We start from the raw sequence: 20,276 nt of genomic DNA on the forward strand, positions 1-20,276 counted from the left end.
TGATGCTGGGGCTCTGATTAGGATTAACCGCATTTGAGTAAAGTAACATGCCTTCTCCCTCTAGCAGGGGGGAATGCTATCCTCATCATCAGGACTGGTGAGGGGATAGTATTCCAATGTGTATGACACCAAACACGACATGTCTTGATAAAGCCAAACCAAAGTTACAATAACCGCTAGGATTATAATGCACTTAAGAGTATATGGTATGGCAGTATCACTGGAACAGCATTAAGGAATTGGTCCCAACACTGCAGTCAGGCTCAGCTCATGCTAGAGCACCATCTCACATCAAACCAAGCACTCTGCCTCCAGGACTGTAAAGGCCTGCCATAGGAGTGACTGATAGGTATAGATGTGTCCAGATATAGGTTTAGACATAGGTATACTACATCTAAGCAAGGGGTGAGTACACCACCTTGCGCCAGCTGTGGGAACAGCCAGTTGTGTCGATTTAAGTACCAGCCAGGGGTGGCAAAAGATATGCTGCAGCCCCTTGTAGGCCTTGGATGCACCTATGCCCTTGGCACCTATAGTGCACTGGATAGGGGCTGACAAGGTGTCCAGTACCAAATTGGTTATGTACCTATAGTACATGTCTGTGAATTTAGAGAGAGCAGATGGCCTGGGGCCCTGAATAGCAGGGTCCCAGGCCAACTAAGTCAAAAACCAGCTAAACACAAGACAAAAAATCTGGGGTAACAATAGTCAGGTATCCACCTTCCTACAGTCGGCAACTAGTTTTCTTTCTCAAACTGAGAAGGATATCATCAATGACTATCAATGTCCTCTGGCGTTACAGGAGGCAGCTTTGATTCTGTGAAAACGTCACTGTACAGCACCTGATTGTGTCAATTTTAAGGAGAAGAAACTACCTGGATGTCTGTCGTCTAGAAGTGTAGCGATATCGCGAACACTGCCAGGATGTCAGAGGAAATGCTGCCAGGATAGGCGTGCACTACACCTAGACGAGTGCATCGGTGTTACTTGATTGTAATCAATGTGATTCGCATAAGTAGAAGCATAAATAAAAACAACACGAAACACCGACCAATAATGGTGCGCTTGTGAAGCGGCAAACAAAATAGCATAGTGTGCTGAGATCCAGGGAAGAACAATTAGAGTCGTCTATGCATGCAAACAGAGAACTAGAAATAAGGCATGACCCAGATGTATAAACTAATTTAAACAGCTGTTGGAAATTCACTCAACATGGCAATTTACGGAAAAAAGCAATACATAATAAAACAAGAGTGGTGTGTTTGAAGCAATAAAGGACATTTCATATAAAGCATAATGACAAACAGAATGTTTGCCAGCATCAGCACCTCCATACCTTCTACCATTTGTACTTGTACACCAACATAAAGTGGTGCCAATAGTTAACGTCTTTTTGGCCACTACAGGGTACTCCGAACTAGAAAGGGAACATTGAAAAGAGGGTTTTTAAGCTTATGTAGAAGCCATCGGAGGGGACATTTATTGATAAGTGAAAACTAGGATTGCTAAATCCCTGTGTACGGCAAAGGGACGCCAAGTCTTAAAACATTTGCCAACATTTGTCACCATTTTGGTGGCTGAGGAAGCATGAGAAAACTTGGATGAATACGAAGAAGCATTCTGCCAAATGGATGCAAATTACAGCAAAACAGCAAATTAAATAGTGGTCAGGCATAAGGTTTTAGATAGAGGGCAAATGCTAGAAGAACCAGTCGGTTCTTTCCTTTCTGCCTCGAGAGCTTTAGCAGCCACATGTAATTATAGACCATTTAATGACAATCTGATTAGTGGGTCAACTCATTCTCAAGATCTCTTACTTAAAACGTCACAACAATTTACTATTGACAGAAAAGCCGACTTTGGACAAGGGCATTCAAATAGCAAGGCAATTGGAAACAACATCTCAAAGGACAAAACAGCTCACGCAGAATGACAGTAAGTCAGACAGTATAAAAGGAAAGACAGGCCACCAAACCATAGTTAAACAAAAAGTGAACTCCAAAATAAAAAAGAGATGCACTTTATAGATGACTTAGATGGGCACGTAGAAATTGGTAAAAACCAATCCCAAAATTAGACAAATATTTTAGAAATGTAGGGGCAAAAAAACAATGCCTGTGTGAGCAAAGGTTAATCAGAAAATGAGTGGTGTGAGCAAAAATGAAACCCAAAGATGGACTTTTGGTGGCCAGGTTTAGGTTGTAGTGTGGAGGAAAAAGTAAGTAAGTTCCAGCCTAGCCGGAGTGTGAAGGGATCAGTTGCAATGTAATGCAAGGTATCCGTGCGAGGTAGTTGAATTACCTGAGCGGCACAGAAGAACATTGTGCTAGACATTTCAGGACAACCCGAAGTTCTTGTAGCCTCTCCCAAGCATACCTTAGTAGTAGTGGTGGGTCTGGTTTTCGCAACAGACAGGTGAAATTTGTTTGCCAGGTGAACACAAAAGAGATAATAAAGTCCCTTAAAGAGTTTGTTTATGAGGGACTCAGTAATTGGTCATAGACAATGGTGTTCAATTAATTTCAGAGGATGGAGTTTTTTTGTGTTTTTTTTTTTAAGGTATCATTGAATAAAAAGTGAGAATATCTGTATACTTTCAGTAGAGCACTGCTATGGTAGGAATGACGGATCAGTGTGTTGAAGGAGGGTTTCTACCTAGCTCTGAATAGCTTTGAACATGAAAGATTCGGTAGGCATATCACATAAAACCTGGCGAGTGTTCTCCATTCAAGAGAAATGGAGGCAGGTAAGCAAGCACAGATCAAAAACAACTGAGTGGAGAAGAAAAATTGAACCAAGGGGTGTACAACATAGTTTTTCGAAGAAAGGAGGTGTTCAAAGCTGGAGATGTGGACAGAACAAAGCTTGGAAAAAACGAATTTAGGGGTTTTCACGGTTTTCTGGTTTACTGACAGTTTGTATGGATAGGTAGGTATGTTGCGGAATTATTAGATGGAAATAAGTGGTACAAGAGTAAATTTATGAATCTTCCAACATGGGGGAGCGGGGAAGATGGAGACCAAGGACTGGTAAAGAAAGATATAACAGATTTTACTAATGAAGCAAGGGAGAAGCGAGCTTTGCAACCTTCAAGATGGATGGAAGAGTATGAATGTTGAAGTGCACTATTTTACCACCAACTGAGGGAACATAGTGGAATCGAGTGAAATATTGGTATATGTTATTGCAATGATATACTCTATTTAAACAGCTGCCCATCTATTCATGTTGCTGCTGCAACCAAGATTATGCATGTTACAGAAGTGTTGTATATAGTTCTTAATAGCTGTGCAATTATACATACAACTTGTATACAAATGGATAATCACATAAGTTATGTTTTGTATAAGGTAAGGAGGTGTGTGTGATTCTATAATGGAACTGTAACTGGGGTTCCAAGCTGAAGGGACTGTGGGAGAGACATCCACACATGTGAGTTTCCAGCAGTTCCCCATATCATATGGTAAGTATATATGGTAAGACAATACATATTAATTGCCATCCCCGTGTACTAAGGGATCCTTCAGCATCCCCTTGCAGCAAAAGCAAATCCCACAGATTCAGAGTTTATGGTTGGAAATGCCGTACTCCTGCGTCCTATCTGGTCACAAAGCACAAGTTACTTACCTTCGGTAACGATATATCTGTAAGAAACAGTAGTTAATATTAGATTCCTTACCTTAGAATATCCCCAGGCGACAGACTGTATCCGGAAAATTTTGCGTATCAGTACCCCTGCGCGTAGGTAGGCGTCGTCTGCGGCTCCGCGTCCGTCGTCGCGTCGGGAGCACTTAGACGCCGCCCTCTCACGCTGACGTCAGTTCTTATACACAGCTTTTCCGCGCCAGAAACGCAGAGCCATGATAAAAACCAACACTGGTGCCATAAAAACTAGGGCCCTGAAAGGGGATGACCTTAACCCTAGATATCGGTTCGCAGAACTGGGAGGATGGGTGGGGCGGTAAGGAATCTAAGACTAACTACTGTTTCTTACAGATATATCGTTACCGGAGGTAAGTAACTTGTGCATCTGAAAGAAACAGGTTAGTATTAGATTCCTTACCTTAGAATAGATACCTCAGCAATACCAATCCCGGGGGTGGGTCTGCGAACCAATGATCACACCAGAAAGTCCTGGAGAACGGAACGGCCGAAAAAGTCATCTCTCCGGTCTTGGCTGTCCAGGCAGTAGTGTCTTGCGAACGTATGCAGCAAGACACTAGAGGGGTTGGCCTAATGGCTAAGGCGCTCGACCTCGGACCTGGGGATCTGGGTTCGAGTCTCGGTAACGACGCCAAAAACCCCCTGTGATTCTGGGCAAATCACTTAATCTCCCGTGCCTAAAATGAAAGTGTGTCCTCATGTAACGTAACTAGTGCTATGTAAAGCGCTCTGATAACTGATTCGGTTCGGTTCTAGTTCGCGCTATATAAAACTCTGCAAAAAAAAAAAAAAAAAGGCCCACGTAGCTGCCTGACAGATGTCCTGCAAGCGGGACTGCCCGAACCAGGGCAGTAGTAGCCGCCGTGGCTCGAGTAGAATGGGCAGGAGGCTCCTTTTTAGCCAGAGAGTAAGAAGCCTTGATGCACAAGACGACACATCAAGAAATGGTCCATTTCTGCACCGCCCGTCCCTTCTTAGCGCCCACGTAATCAACAAAGAGTTGGTCATCCACCCGGAATTGGCGTGTGCGATCCAGATAATACGCACGTTTTGTGGTCCAGACGGTGGAGCCTCTCTTCCTCTTTCGAGGGATGCGGAGGCGGAAAGAAGGTGGGCAAGGTGATGGACTGCCCGATGTGGAAGGCTGTGACTACCTTGGGCAGGAAAGAGGGTCACGTCCGCAACACAACTTTGTCCGGATGGACAGAAAGGAAGGGAGGTTGAGAAGAAAGAGCCTGGAGCTCACTCACTCTCCTGGCAGAGGTGATGGCAACCAGGAATGCAGTCTTAAGAGTAAGGAGACGAAGAGGACAGTTATGAAGTGGCTCGAACCAGCGCACATCAGATAAGTCAAAACAAGGTTCAAGTCCCCCTGAGGCATCACGAATGGAACAGGAGGAAACATATGAGTGATGCCCTTCAAAAACCTATTTACAACCGGGGACTTGAACAAAGAGGGCTGATCAGGGAGCCTTAAGAAGGCGGAAATGGCAGTAAGGTAGCCCTTTAGAGTGCCACAGCAGAGCCCTATTGTGCAAGAGAAAGAAGAAAGAGGAGAACCTCTGAAAGAGGGGCAGAAAGGGGATCCACAGCCATTGCTGTGCACCATGCCCCAAATTTGTTCCACCTGCAGGCGTATACCGATTTTGTGGAGGGACGCCTGGCTGCCTGAATCACGTTACAGACTTCAGGAGGCAAGTCAAATGGCCTCAACTGCCGCTGCTCAATCTCCATGCATTTAAGTGGAGACTGGACAGGTTCGGGTGGAGGACCGTCCCCTGCAGCTGCGACAGAAGGTCCTCCTGAAGAGATAGATGAATCGGGGGATCGACTGACATGCTGAGTAGCTCGGGATACCAGTATCTTCGTGCCCAGTCCGGAGCCACAAGGATGACTTGGGCCCGGTCGCTCCTTATCTTCTTCAGCACTCTGGGCAGAAGTGGTATAGGCGGAAAGGCGTAGAACAGACCGCAACTCCACTTGCGATGAAAAGCGTCTCCGAGCGAGTGCCGCCTTGTAAATTCCAATGCGCAGAACTGATGACATTGCACGTTCTCTTCTGTGGCGAATAGATCTAACCAAGGCTCTCCCCACTGCTGAAAGAGGCCTTGCGCTACGTCCGAGTTCAGACGCCATTCGTGATCCATCATGCACCGATGGCTGAGTTCATCCGCCCTGGCATTCAGAAAACCTGCCAGGTGTTGAACCACCAGGGTCACGCCCTGATGTTCCAGCCACTGCCAGAGGTGCAGAGCCTCCTGGCAAAGGGTCCACGACCCCACCCCGCCCTGTTTGTTGCAGTACCACATGGCGGTGGTGTTGTCCGTGAACACCTGCACTACACTCCCCCGGACAGAGGAGAGGAATGCCTTCAGTGCAAGCTGGATGGCCTGCAGCTACAGAAGGTCGATGTGGAGCCGAGACTCCGCCGGAGACCAGAGGCCTCTGATCTCCGCCTCTCCCATGTGGCCCTCCCAGTCCTGGAGGGACGCGTCCGTCACAACTACGTGCTCCGGTTGGGGTAGGGAGAGGGATCTGCCGCTGACCCAAACGCGGTCCGTGAGCCACCACTGCAACTGTCTTGCAGTGCCCTCCGAGATCAAGACATGGTTGGACAAGTTGCCCTGATGCTGGGCTCACTGAAACTTCAGGTCCCACTGCAGAGCCCGCATACGCCACCTGGCGTGATGCACCAGAAGGATGCAGGAGGCCATCAGCCCCAGAAGCCGCAGAGTCAACCTGACCGAGACTCGGGATAAAGGCTGAAAGATCGGAATCAGAGCCTGAATATCCCGAACCCGCTGTTCGGGAGGATAAACCCGAAACTGCGCCGAGTCTAGAACCGTTCCGATGAAGAGGAGCTTCTGAGAGGGACACAGGTGCGACTTCGGCACATTGATGGAGAACCCCAGCAGGTGCAGGAGGTCGGCCGTAGTCTGGAGGTGGCGGATGACTGTCTGGGGCGAGCCTGCCTTTAACAAGCAGTCGTCGAGGTAGGGGAAGACTGAAACCCGTAACCTGCACATATGAGCTGCGACCACCGCCATCACTTTCGTGAACACCCGTGGGGCGCTGGTAAGGCCGAAGGGGAGCACGGTAAACTGAAAGTGCTCATGGCCTACCGTAAACCGCAGGTAACACCGGTGGGCTGGCAGGAAGGGGATGTGGAAATAGGCGTCCTGCAAGTCCAACGCTACCATCCAGTCTCCTGGGTGTAGGGCAGCTAAGACCTGAGCCAAAGTCAGCATCTTGAACTTCTCCTTCCGGAGGAAGCCGTTGAAGTTCCGGAGGTCCAAGATAGGGCGTAGGCCCCCTTTGCCCTTCTTGGAAACCAGAAAGTAGTGGGAGTAACAACCACACCCTACTTCTGGCCCAGGAACGCGCTCGATGGCCCCCTTGGCCAAGAGGGCTGTAACTTCCTCTTGCAGAAGTTGCAAGTGATCCCCCGACACGCCTGGTACTGCGGTGGCATGGCTGGAGGGGTCGCCACGAAGGGGAGGGAGTAGCCCCTTCGGACGATTTGCAGCACCCACCTGTCCGATGTGATGAAGCGCCAGTGGAGGTGATGATGGCGAACCCTGCCCCCCACTGGCGTCAAATGGGTCTGAAAGCTCGGACTAGAAAGGCTTTGAGACGGATACTGGGGGGGTGGATGTGGACTGGCCACGCCATTGTCCCCTGTTACCGCCGCAACGGTAACCACGTCCGCCACTGCGCTGAATGTTAGTCTGCGGCCCGTGGCTGGCAGGACGTGTGGGAGCACCCCTTCCATGGCCATGAAAGGAGCGCAGGGCAGAAGATTGCTGGCGCGGGCCGACAGGCCCAAGGACTTGGCTGTAGCCCTGGAGTCCTTAAAGCATTCCAACGCATGATCTGCCTTGCCACCGAAGAGGTGGCTGCCATCGAACGGCATGTTCATAAGGGTGTTTTGGACATCGGCCGAAAAGTTGGCGGACCTCAGCCAGGCATGGCGGTGAACCGCCAGAGATGTTGAAATCACACTTCCTAGCGAGTCCGTGGTATCCAGTCCACATCTGATAGAGTACCGCGCTGCGCCCCTTCCCTCCGCAAGGGCTTGAGCGAGTTTCGCCCGGGCTCCCTCCAGGCACTCAGGCAGCACGGCCGCAACCGCATCCCACAGAGAGTGTGTGTAACGGCCCAAGAGGCACGCGGTGCTGACTGACCGCAACCCCAAATTAAGGGAGGAGAACATCTTCTTTCCGAACTGTTCATACCTCTTGGATTCCCGATCTGGTGGTGCCGTCGGGAATGCGGATTGGGAGGTAGAGGCCTGGATAACCAGACTCTCGGGGTGGGGTGGGTGGACAAGAAACTAGGGTCGCCCGGAGCTGGGCGGTGGTGCCTAGCGACGTTCCTATCTACAGGAGGGCCTGTAGTGGGCCTGGACCAAGTGCCCAACAGGACGTCTGTGAGAGCCTCATTAAATGGCAGTAAAGGCTCTGGGGAGCTTACCTGCGGTTTAAGGACCTCTGTGAGGATGTTGGACCTCACTGTTGCAACGGGGAGCTCAAGAGCCAAGGCCTTGGCTGCCCTCATCAGCACCACACTATACGCTGCCCCCTCCTCCGTAGCCACGGTAGGAGGGGAGACAAAACCAGTGTCTGGGGAGGTATCCAGGCCACGGGCTTCCCCTAGTTCCTGTGTCCAGTACTCATATGACTGGCACTCACGTGCCAGGGGGTCCTCAGACCCCCCCCCAGTCTCCCTCGTCGTCCATGTCCTGAAATTCAGGGATACAGGATGGACCCAGATCCTCGAAGAATTGCTCTTCGTCGAGCGACGCTGCTCCGACGCCGGATCCGGACCGAGGGTTGGACCAGGGACGGCGTCGTCCGAGGTTGGCGCCGGGGGTGACACCTAGGGGTCGACGCCGGCGGGGTCGTACGGTCGACCAGCGGCAAACCAGATCTGGAACCGGATCCAGTGGGGCCTTGCAGCGTCCGGACCGAAGTCACCGACGGCACCGGGGCCGAAGCACCCGACGGTGCCGGGGCCGAAGCACCCGGCCAGCTTGGGCTCCCAGTCGGTTCCGCTGGGCCCGAAGGCTCCGCGGAACCCGACGGAGGAGAGAGCGACCTCATGGCCATGAGGAAGGCATTGATCTCCTCCGGCGTAGTGTTCTGCCCAGGGACCGGCGGGTATGGAGCAGGCCACGAAGCCTGCGGCTCCGGCGGAGCTGCGTGGGCGGTGTCACCCGAACCAGAAGAGCGATGTCGCCTCTTCGACTTCTTGTGCCTCTTACCTGAGGACTTGGAGCCCGACGAGTGGTGTCGACTCGCCGAGCTGTGATGACTACGGCCCCGGAACCGGTCAGTCAACCAGCGCGGGGCCGACTACCGGAGCTCGAGGCGCTTGCGGGACCGCTCCTGCCTAGCCTTCGACGTCAAGGCCCGGCAGTCGGGGCACGATTTGTCATGGTGGGCGTGCCCTAGGCAATGTAGGCACCGGCGGTGGGGGTCGGTAACCGACATCAGTCGGTTGCAGTCGGCACAGGGCTTGAACCCAGGCATCCCTACCGGCACCGATGGAGTCGTAGACTCGAAACGGATCCAAAAATGACCGAAAAAGCATAGTCAAAAGGTGACTAAAGGGTACCACTTTCTCCGGACCTGCGAATGCTGGTGCGGAAAAAACAAAAAATGACGTCAGCGCGCGAGGGCGGCGTCTAAGTACTCCAATGACGTCATCCAGGCGCCAACGACGCCGGACGAGGAGCCGCAGACGACGCCTACCGACACGCAGGGGTACTGCTACGCAAAATTTTCCGGATCCAGTCTGACGCCTGGGGAATTTTCTAAGGTAAGGAATCTAATACTAACCTATTTCTTTCAGATAATTATTATTATTATTATTATTTATATTGCGCAACAGCTACCCGAAAGGGTTTCCCGGTGCATATGATGAAGCCGTAACATGATGGATCATGGGAAATTTATTTATCGAACAGCCAAGTTTTCAGCGATTTACGAAAACTGGAATAGCTTATTTCATTCCTAAGTGAAATATGGAGGGAATTCCAGTATGATGGTCCTAGGTATGCGAAGGATTTCCCTCCAACGCGAGCTAGCTTGTATTTTGGGACCGCAAAACGTCCATGGGAGGCTGATCTAAGATTTCTTGATGGGATGTAGGGTGTGGCCAGGGAGCAAAGGTAATTGGGGGCTGTCCCAGATTTAATTTTATACATGTAATTAAGTGCTTTAAATTTTACTCGATTTTCTATGGTTAGCCAGTGCAGTTTCCGTCGGAAAATGGAGATAGATTCTTTTTTTGGCACTTTGCATAGAAGTCTAACTGCTGCATTTTGGGCCATCTGTAGTTTATGCGTGATTTGTTTGTTTGAGCCCATATATAGAATGTTTCCGTAGTCAAGCCGGGAGGTGATTAAGGCGTTGACTATAGTGTTATTTGTTGTTTCCGGTAACGTCCAGCAGATTTTCCTTAGCCACTTGAAGGAGGGTAGGGCTACAGCTATATCTGGCCCTGAGCTCTCATGGAGCCAGGTTTCTGTCAGAAAGACCGCATCCGGTTGGTCGTTTAGGAGTAGATCGAAAATATTTGCTTAGTGTTTGGGGAGTGAGCGGCAGTTTATGCTCGTCATGGTGTAAGTTTTAGGCCGGGGGGTTACTTGTGAATTGATAGATGTAGGGATGAGGTGAAATCCGCAGTGAGTGCAGAGAAAAGGATCAGAGATAGTGAGAGTTTTGATACAGTTGGACGTTAGCGATTTATTATTAAGGGCTTTCAGAGAATCGGAGTCATATTTGCGAGTCCCTATATTGCTCGCTCGTTGTTGTATAGGTGGATTGGTTATTTTTGCCTTCGTTATTTTTGTGCCAGGGGTACTGGCCCTAGGCACGGGCCAGGCGCGGACAGGTGCAGACAGGTGCAGACAGGTGCAGACAGGTGCAGACAGGTGCAGACAGGTGCAGACAGGTGCAGACGGGCTTGCCTTGCGTCTGCTGCGCGTACACTCAAGGGTGTCCATTTATCCTAACTGCGCCCAACAACTAGCCAGCTTTCCGCTCCGAATACCTCTAAGATGGCGGCGGTTTTCTGCACCAGTCCCCAGTGTTGCCTAGCGTCCCCTGATCTGCTCCTAGTCGACAGAATCAGGAATGTTTAGTAGCAACTGTGCAAATTAAAATATCGCGTGGGGTTTAGCAAAGAAACATGTAACACAAAAATAATTCTAAGTGAGGTTTTTAAAAACACAACCTCCCGGCTTCCGCCTCAGGAGTTACTGGCTTGGTGGTGATTAGGTAGGGAAATGAAACAGGGTGTCTTTTATCCTAATTGTGCCCAACAACTAGCCCGCTGCCCGCTCCGAATACCACTAAGATGGCGGCGGTTTTCGGCGGAAGTCCCCGGTGTTGCCTAGCGTCCCCTGATCTGCTCCTAGTCAACAGAATCAGGAATGTTTAGTGGCAACTGTGCAAATTAAAATATCGCGTGGGGTTTAGCAAAGAAACATGCAACACAAAAATAATTCTAAGTGAGGTTTTTAAAAACACAACCTCCCGGCTTCCGCCTCAGGAGTTACTGGCTTGGTGATGATTGCACAACCAGTGTTTTGTAAACAAAAACAAGACTAAGGAAGTCTACGGGGGTCTTGTGCTTTCAGTTAGTGGGATATGATGAATTTAAGAAATGACTGAAATAGTAGATAAAGTAAATAAAAATTACAACAACAAAAATACTGACTGACCTAAAAAATTTAATCAAGGACAACATACCACTCTATATGTGCTGGTGAAGAAAATTAAGGGCGCTCATGGTCTCCTGACCACACTTCAAAATGGGCTGATTCGCAAAAGTATGTTACACTTTAGAGAACATTTCCACTTACTTTGTAGTAAATTTACTACTTAAAGTATACATTAACTTCAAGTGTAAACTTAATACAAAAGTGTAAGATACATGTTTCCATCCCAAGAGTAATGTAACTGGCTTACTCTTGAATGGTGGGTGATATCCCTCCCTGAACCACTCTTACCCCCACCTATTCCTATCCCCTTTAGGATTAAGTCTGGCTCTTTTACCACCCATTCCACTGTGTCTTCCATATTAACGACTAATGTCTATACTTCAACGTGTGGAGATTCAACAGTCGGGGAAGAGAACACCGCACATATAAGTATAGGCCAAACCAACACTGCCTAGTACTACACAATGTACTACAAAGTGCAGTTTGTGCATCAGGCCTTAATCTTTGAACAGTTCCATTGTTGGCCAAAAAGTGGTGATGTTCTAACATAGCGGGAACACAGGAAAGTTGAATGGCTTCAATAAAGAACCCCAAATTGTATTTCCCAGGCGAACCAACTTACCAGAGTGTAGGCTCCATACTTCTCAATTAAACATACTTGGCATTACATCTAGAACTTGGTGGCGGGTTCTAAGGCCCACCACAGAACAAGAGTGATGTATGTGCCTGGACAGAACAATGTACACCAGAATAAAGTCCACTCACTTGCGCGTGGTTTGGTCTAGGCCACTGTTGAAAACATGTTCTAATTTTGTATTTTTCTGACCACAGATATTCCCATAACTGTCATATCCTGATACCAGTCTTGAAGCTGCTCCAGTAGCTATCGAAAAGCCACATATGAACCCCTACCAAAAGAGAAAAAAAAAAGTGTTAATGATATGATATAAGAGCTTTTGTATAAACCACGGCACAAAATAAGAGTGCAAAAAGAAACGCAACACAGTAACATTGATGTTTACAGGCCAACAGGAACACTTGTGTTATGCACGCGACAAGGGACTCTAGACAGTTTTTGAAAGAGGAGCAGATTTGGAAGAGTAATTAAACATTCAAGGTATGCTTATGTAAAGCAGTCATTAAATCAGACTGGGTTCTGCAAGGGATATTTCTACATGGCAATGTCCTTTCCTTATGGGAGTGGTGTTTACCCTCCTGCTAATATGATTATTTGTCACCTACAACAGAAATTAAATTATCTGCCACCAATACACAAATGCTAGTTCAATTTAGGATGAGAGAGAGAAGGATTTGAATTAGAGGTACAGCTGAGTAGCAAATTTGAATTTATGAGTTTTTGTGGATGGGTTATAAGATTGCCTTCCTATTTTCTAACCAACGGACATAAATCTGGTAAAAATAGAAGGCATCTCTGAAAGTGTAGCAATAACATGTGGTATGAATCAGGGCTCCGTATTAACACAAACTCTGACTAGTTCCTTAAATGGGTAAGTTCAATACTGCAGGGGTCAGGAATGTCAACTCATTAATATGCAGATGAGATACAAATATATCTTAAACCTTTGTGCGTAAATTATATTATCACTCCTTGATTCATCCTCATGAAACTACGATACCGATACCTGACTGACAATTTTTTTGATACTGAATCCCCTAAAAGACTGCATTTCTTCTCATTACCACCGAACATAAAAACAGTGTTGACCAAGCAATTATTGAACTCCAAGTGGAAGATATTTCTCCATCACTTTGCTCCACAGTAAGTCAATATGATGTACATTTAACCCCATATGTATGCTCACCCCACTTATTAACAGATGAAACCCAATTGCCAAATTGAGGACAGCTGCTAATATCCTGATCATGTATCAAGTGGATTTTGGTAATGTTGTTGTAGCAGGTGTACCTCAATCCTCTTGTTCTCTTAAGACTAATTTGAACTCCACAGCAAGACTTGCATTGTCCACGAGGAAATACGGTTTTATTTATTTCATTCTGAAGTATCTGCATTGGTTAAAATCAGATTTAAAACTTTCTGAATCAATTACAAAGCGATTCTTCGACATAAAGCACCTTATTTAGGCAAGCTGCTTACCATACATAGCAGACAACAATGTCTAGGGGGCAAGACCCACTATCTGGAACTACAAAGATTCCAAACAACTGATAATCAACTAGAACTTGCCTTTTCAACTAGAATTCTCCTTCAAGAATTGGTAGAACTTATCTTTTTAGCTTCACTTTAACTAACCAAATGTTTAGGATGTTTATTACCATTGTGAAACCATATAATGACTATCTTACTACTACAATGCTCTTTGCTCCATGTAACATGCACCAGTGCCAAATGACATAGTGACATCACTACTGTCGGCGTAACAACTTTTAACTCGGTTTCTCAAAGTATTGTGCTCCTGCTTCTTGCAAAACACATAAATGCCACGTTTGATGCAGACGAGCTTATGAAAACGATTAAAAGAATAACATTTTATTAAAAAGTATAAGAACAAGAACGTATCAAATAAAACTACTTTCTTAACACTCTAATGTATAATAAGCAGCCACTGCTGTGTGGTCGCATGTAAACTTACAGCACTGTTTGAACTTTTGGTACACCTACATCACAAACAGCAGAAGGCCCATAAGAGAAAATGTCCTGTAGATGGGAACGGACTAGCTAGTGAACAAAAGCACTGATCATTCTGATGCTGTACTGCACACACTGGCGACTACAATGGTGTAAGACACACCTGTTAACTGCAGCAGCCAGTCTAAGGGCCACGTACCCCCACCTTTTTCCGGACATAAATAGTGTCTGTGAAGCTGGGGAAAGGTCAGTCAGACAGAAACTCTTTATCTTAAGGTCAGGCAGCCAGGTGCTCTACATGTGCTAAATGCACAAGCACCTGGCTGCCCGTGCTGAACTTTGCCGGTCTGAAGATGTCACAGCTCCTTGCAAAGCACCTTAATGCCCACCTCCTCATGACGAGTGGGAGATTCGACCTGGTTGAAGTTTTAAGTCTTGAAGTGCCCAGGGCTGAGTGTCTATCAGTGACACATCATCACATAGTGGCGCGTGGGCTCAGCAACTTTCAATGACCTTCTCCCACTCCGTGACGCGGTAGGAACTGCCGCCTTCGCTGATTGGCGGACCTAAGGTCAGCCAACAAGAGATGGCAGCAGTCCCAACACTCCTGGAATCTCCAAGGCTTCCCTCCAGCAGGGCCGGACTGGCCGTAGTGGGCACCGGGCAATCCCCCGGTGCGCCGCAGGGGTGGGGGGCTGGTTTGGGGCTGGTTTGGGGCACCAGACGCTGCAGAAGGTAAGTGTTCTGTTTTTATTTAATATATAGTGAGTGTGTGATATCAGTGAGTGTGCGATTGGGTGTGAGTATGCATGAGTGCCCCCCCCTGAAGCTCCTAAGCTCCAATTATCGACCGCCACTGCTGATTAAAATACTACAGCATTCCTCCGTCAGTTTTCAAATGCTGCTCTGGCATTACTATATCAAACAAATTGGAGGTACCCCTGTGATTTATGGCAGGGAGGGGGGTCTTAACAATAGAAAAAGGTAAACGCCCCTGACTCTTAGAGTAGCAGATTGGAAATAGCTAGATTAATATTAGTAGACCTGGTCTAGCTTCGGGGGGACAATTCCCTATATCATCATACAAAGGACTGAACTACACACTAGGCAAAGTGAACAGCTGAACCGAAAATTAATAAAATTAAACACACAGATGAATATACCAGTCAAGCGATTTATGTCATGTTAAAAATGATCATGGAATTTATTGTTTACCTCCCACTTGGGTTACAATCTAAAAGAATAACACACATATAATTAAAAACACCACCTAACGTGGTCATATAAAAAATGCAATCAACAAGTCAAAGTTACAAAAACAGTCGACGCAGCGTTTCGGTGTTTTTTTCTTGTTTGACACCTTCTTCAGGACCTTAAAACATTTGACTCCAATTTCTCTAAAAGTAAATGAGAGCATTTTAGTATTTATATTTGTTGTGTAGGTTCATCTCATTTGCCTAGTTTTACGCTACTTATTGCTTTATGCAAATATCATTGTGCTAGACCACTTGCCTGGAGTACCAGAGCTTTTTTTTGTATACCAAGAAAAACAGTTAACAGATAACAAGTATAGAGGTCCTACATGAGGTTCTCATTTTAAGTAATCAAAACCTTCCATTGTTTTATTTTACTGAATGCATCACTTTTTAAATTTTTAGATGCAGCTTTTTCATCGTACCTTTCTTTTAAACTTGATTCCTTTCAAATGGTTGCTGCACGTACTATGCGTTGCTCAGGTATTTCATGTATCCTTGAGCTACATAAATCATAAACACAAAAGCCACGATTCAGTCACCCATTCTCATATATTCTACATTTCTAGAAATATAAGCAGTAACGAGTTACCTCTCATTATAGAGATATACTCTTATAACTGCACGGAGGAGCCACTGTTGATAATAAAAAAAACTTCTTATAGTCTTTGGGCCTGGAAAGTTAAAAACCTTTTGTCAAAAATCTTTTATGTATACTGGCCTTTCCACGTATTATCTTATTAACCCCGGGATACAATATACTGACCTTTTTCAGATTCTGGCCCATTCTTTAATGGAAACTATTCATGTTAGTTTCTATGCTTCTTGCCCTTTGTCCAAATGTTCTCCTCGTTTGGATGAAAAAACCGATCTGCGATAGAAAAAACCACAACGGGTTTGTTTCTAATATCTATGGTACTGTTAAAGCATGTATATATGCCGTATTGCAGGATTCAAAATGAAGGGGTCATTCTCAATATGTAGATAAACAGTGATTTAAAGCGGTTCCATAGATTCCGATAACCACCGGTTTCTGTATCATCCCCTTATACCTATTCTCCTCAAAAACTGGGCTGATCTCACAGTCTCTATCAAAAGGATTTTTCTGGTGTATTGTTTAAAACTTAAAGTTTGGATACTACAGACATGTAAGCGTCAACACCCAAAAGTGGGTTTTGTCTTGTCATTACGCACAGGACCTAGGGCTAAACCTCACCTTATATTCGGAATTCGGCCTCGCTGCTCCTCCGTGTACCCGTCTTCCTGGAAATTTGAAGAGTACCGCATATGCGCGCCACTGGCATTTTTATAGGTCGAGAACCCATAGTGACCCGGAAGAGATTCGGTTATTTGTAATACCGCAGTTTAATACTCACAAATGAATCGAACGATTCATATTTTTGATATCGCCCCGTTATTCGGTGTCAATATACGTTGTTAAAATGCGATATTCATCTTAGTTCGGAAAAAACGGGCATAATTGAACCGGAAGTAAACGACCTCGGTTGCCGCAAAATCTAAATTATTTTCCTATTTATTGTGAAATAAATAGGAAAATAATTTAGATTTTGCGGCGATATCAAAAATATGAATCGTTCGATTCATTTGTGAGTATTAAACTGCGGTATTACAAATAACCGAATCTCTTCCGGGTCACTATGGGTTCTCGACCTATAAAAATGCCAGTGGCGCGCATATGCGGTACTCTTCAAATTTCCAGGAAGACGGGTACACGGAGGAGCAGGGAGGCCGAATTCCGAATATAAGGTGAGGTTTAGCCCTAGGCCCTGTGCGTAATGACAAGACAAAACCCACTTTTGGGTGTTGACGCTTACATGTCTGTAGTATCCAAACTTTAAGTTTTAAACAATACGCCAGAAAAATCCTTTTGATAGAGACTGTGAGATCAGCCCAGTTTTTGAGGAGAATAGGTATAAGGGGATGATACAGAAACCGGTGGTTATCGGAATCTATGGAACCGCTTTAAATCACTGTTTATCTACATATTGAGAATGACCCCTTCATTTTGAATCCTGCAATACGGCATATATACATGCTTTAACAGTACCATAGATCTTAGAAACAAAGCCGTTGTGGTTTTTTCTATCGCAGATCGTTTTTTTCATCCAAACGAGGAGAACATTTGGACAAAGGGCAAGAAGCATAGAAACTAACATGAATAGTTTCCATTAAAGAATGGGCCAGAATCTGAAAAAGGTCAGTATATTGTATCCCGGGGTTAATAAGATAATACGTGGAAAGGCCAGTATACATAAAAGATTTGTGACAAAAGGTTTTTAACTTTCCAGGCCCAAAGACTATAAGAAGTTTCTTTTATTATCAACGGTGGCTCCTCCGTGCAGTTATACGAGTATATCTCTATAATGAGAGGTAAATCGTTACTGCTTATATTTCTAGAAATGTAGAATATATGAGAATGGGTGACTGAATCGTGGCTTTTGTGTTTATGATTTATGTAGCTCAAGGATACATGAAATACCTGAGCAACGCATAGTACGTGCAGCAACCATTTGAAAGGAATCAAGTTTAAAAGAAAGGTATGATGAAAAAGCTGCATCTAAAAATTTAAAAAGTGATGCATTCAGTAAAATAAAACAATGGAAGGTTTTGATTACTTAAAATGAGAACCTCATGTAGGACCTCTATACTTGTTATCTGTTAACTGTTTTTCTTGGTATACAAAAAAAAGCTCTGGTATTTCAGGCAAGTGGTCTAGCACAATGATATTTGCATAAAGCAATAAGTAGCGTAAAACTAGGCAAATGAGATGAACCTACACAACAAATATAAATACTAAAATGCTCTCATTTACTTTTAGAGAAATTGGAGTCAAATGTTTTAAGGTCCTGAAGAAGGTGTCAAAAAAGAAAAAAAGCACCGAAACGCTGCAGACTGTTTTTGTAACTTTGACTTGTTGATTGCATTTTTTATATGACCACGTTAGGTGGTGTTTTTAATTATATGTGTGTTATTCTTTTAGATTGTAACCCAAGTGGGAGGTAAACAATAAATTCCATGATCATTTTTAACATGACATAAATCGCTTGACTGGTATATTCATCTGTGTGTTTAATTTTATTAATTTTCGGTTCAGCTGTTCACTTTGCCTAGTGTGTAGTTCAGTCCTTTGTATGATGATATAGGGAATTGTCCCCCCGAAGCTAGACCAGGTCTACTAATATTAATCTAGCTATTTCCAATCTGCTACTCTAAGAGTCAGGGGCGTTTACCTTTTTCTATTGCTCTGGCATTACTGCCAGTACACTCTGTAGAAGCACATGGGAAGAAGGAGGGGCGATGTTATAAACTCATTATACGGCATAGTTTCATAAAGATTTAAAAAAACAATTGCCTATCAAGACTTTATAGTAGAAAGAGCACGCATTCAAACTGCAACCCATACAAAACCAAACAAATCAATAGTGCATTAATGAATAACTTATACAGCATTGCTGTTTAATAATGATGTCTGGAATACAGTGTAGGGTTCAAATGGGGGCACTCAAAGAAATAACCATTGTGGCACTACTTTAGAACCTGGGAAATATGTGAAATCTATTTTTATATACCCTACTAACTTATGGGAGGTGTTTTTCCTTTCATTTTTTGTAAATGAAAGAAAGCTATTTTATTGTATAATTCTGTGCAAAACCTCATTTGCTCAACTATTGTAAACATTACAATTCATTACAGATCACAAATTTAAATATAGATACAAATAAATGTTACATAGCACAAATACATAATGGGAAGAGTTAAAAAGACACAATCATCACTCTTTGAAAGTAGTATGTTGTCACTGTGCATTTCTGAATCAATATTTCATGTACACTTGTTCAGTGCAAGGCTAATTATAGGGGGGGAAATGGTCTATGCCTTTTGGTTACCTACATTATTTTATCTACCTTCTTGAGGACTAAAACTCTCAATGATCTTCTGGTAATCAATGTGATGAACTCATTTTACAACTGCACCAATTAAAACATTTTATAGGCTCAACTTCTCACTGTATCCTTAATGTGTCATTTGGGCATTAAACTGTTCAGGGCTTGTGTTTCGAGTCGTGTGGGGAGAATTAGAAACACCGTAAGTCACTACCTAACTAGAGATGTCAAAAATGTATATGGGCCAACAAATTTTAATTGGCCATAACTCCATTGTAGTACCACTCAGACTGAATTGGTCCAAAGGGCAGATATCATCCCAATTTCCACTTCAATATAAAACTGAATTATGAATGATGTTACCAAGTCTCTTCAGCTTGTAAGGAGTATTATATAGGATGCATCATGACAAGCCCCTCCAACGGCGTTATTCAAAGACCAATCTTCTGTATGTCCGCGTTGACTAAGCTTACTCAACACAATCCGGACAACTGCCCAGCCACCTACCCTCCCTATACCTCTGGAGCTGAAACTAGGTCTTGCCTTTAAGTTTCCTAGTTTACATGCTGCAGCCTGACTCAAACCACCACTGGCTTTCAACTGCAACTCAAATCTTTCTTTATGTATGCAAGTTAAGGCAAATTCTCGGCCTCAGTGACTTCCCTGAGCCCTCTTCCTTTCCAAAATGGTTGACTCACAGATGGATAATTATAGTTTCATACAATAAGTGCGGCTTAAATCAACTAACATAGAACACAGCGACACAGTGAGGAAAGGTCAACCATGTCTCCATTGCTGGACTCAATAGTTACTCCGGATTGCTTTCAATGCTTGATTTAAAGTGCTGTGTAAGGTGAAAATAGTGACTAGGGGGACACTCAACTGTACAAAGGGATAGTTTAATGCGTGAAACAGTTTCTTTGTTCTATGGGGAGAACATCCCTAACAAACACAAATTCAATATTATAATCCCTTAAAATTGTCAGTATTGGTTTCAATTCATTATTTTTAAAAAGAATTTGGGGACACCGCGTTTGTGATTTTTGGCCGATGTGGCTAAACGGCCTTTAGAAGTGAATAGTTTATTTTCCAGAGTAAAGATTATTTGTGGGGCAAAA

General features: G+C 45.0%; 1 protein-coding gene across 2 annotated transcripts in view; it reads right to left on the minus strand.

Annotated features, from left to right (window-relative positions):
- SLC44A1 (solute carrier family 44 member 1) overlaps positions 1–20,276 on the minus strand; it is a 521,394-nt gene that overhangs the window by 259,865 nt on the left and 241,253 nt on the right. For both annotated transcript variants that reach the window (XM_078676674.1, XM_078676673.1), the window contains exon 3: positions 12,158–12,300. In XM_078676674.1, coding sequence (XP_078532800.1) covers positions 12,158–12,300 — 143 coding nt within the window. The remainder of the gene's footprint in view (positions 1–12,157; positions 12,301–20,276) is intronic.

Source organism: Lissotriton helveticus, chromosome 2_1 (assembly GCF_964261635.1).
Source record: "Lissotriton helveticus chromosome 2_1, aLisHel1.1, whole genome shotgun sequence".
Classification (NCBI taxonomy): Eukaryota; Metazoa; Chordata; class Amphibia; order Caudata; family Salamandridae; genus Lissotriton; species Lissotriton helveticus.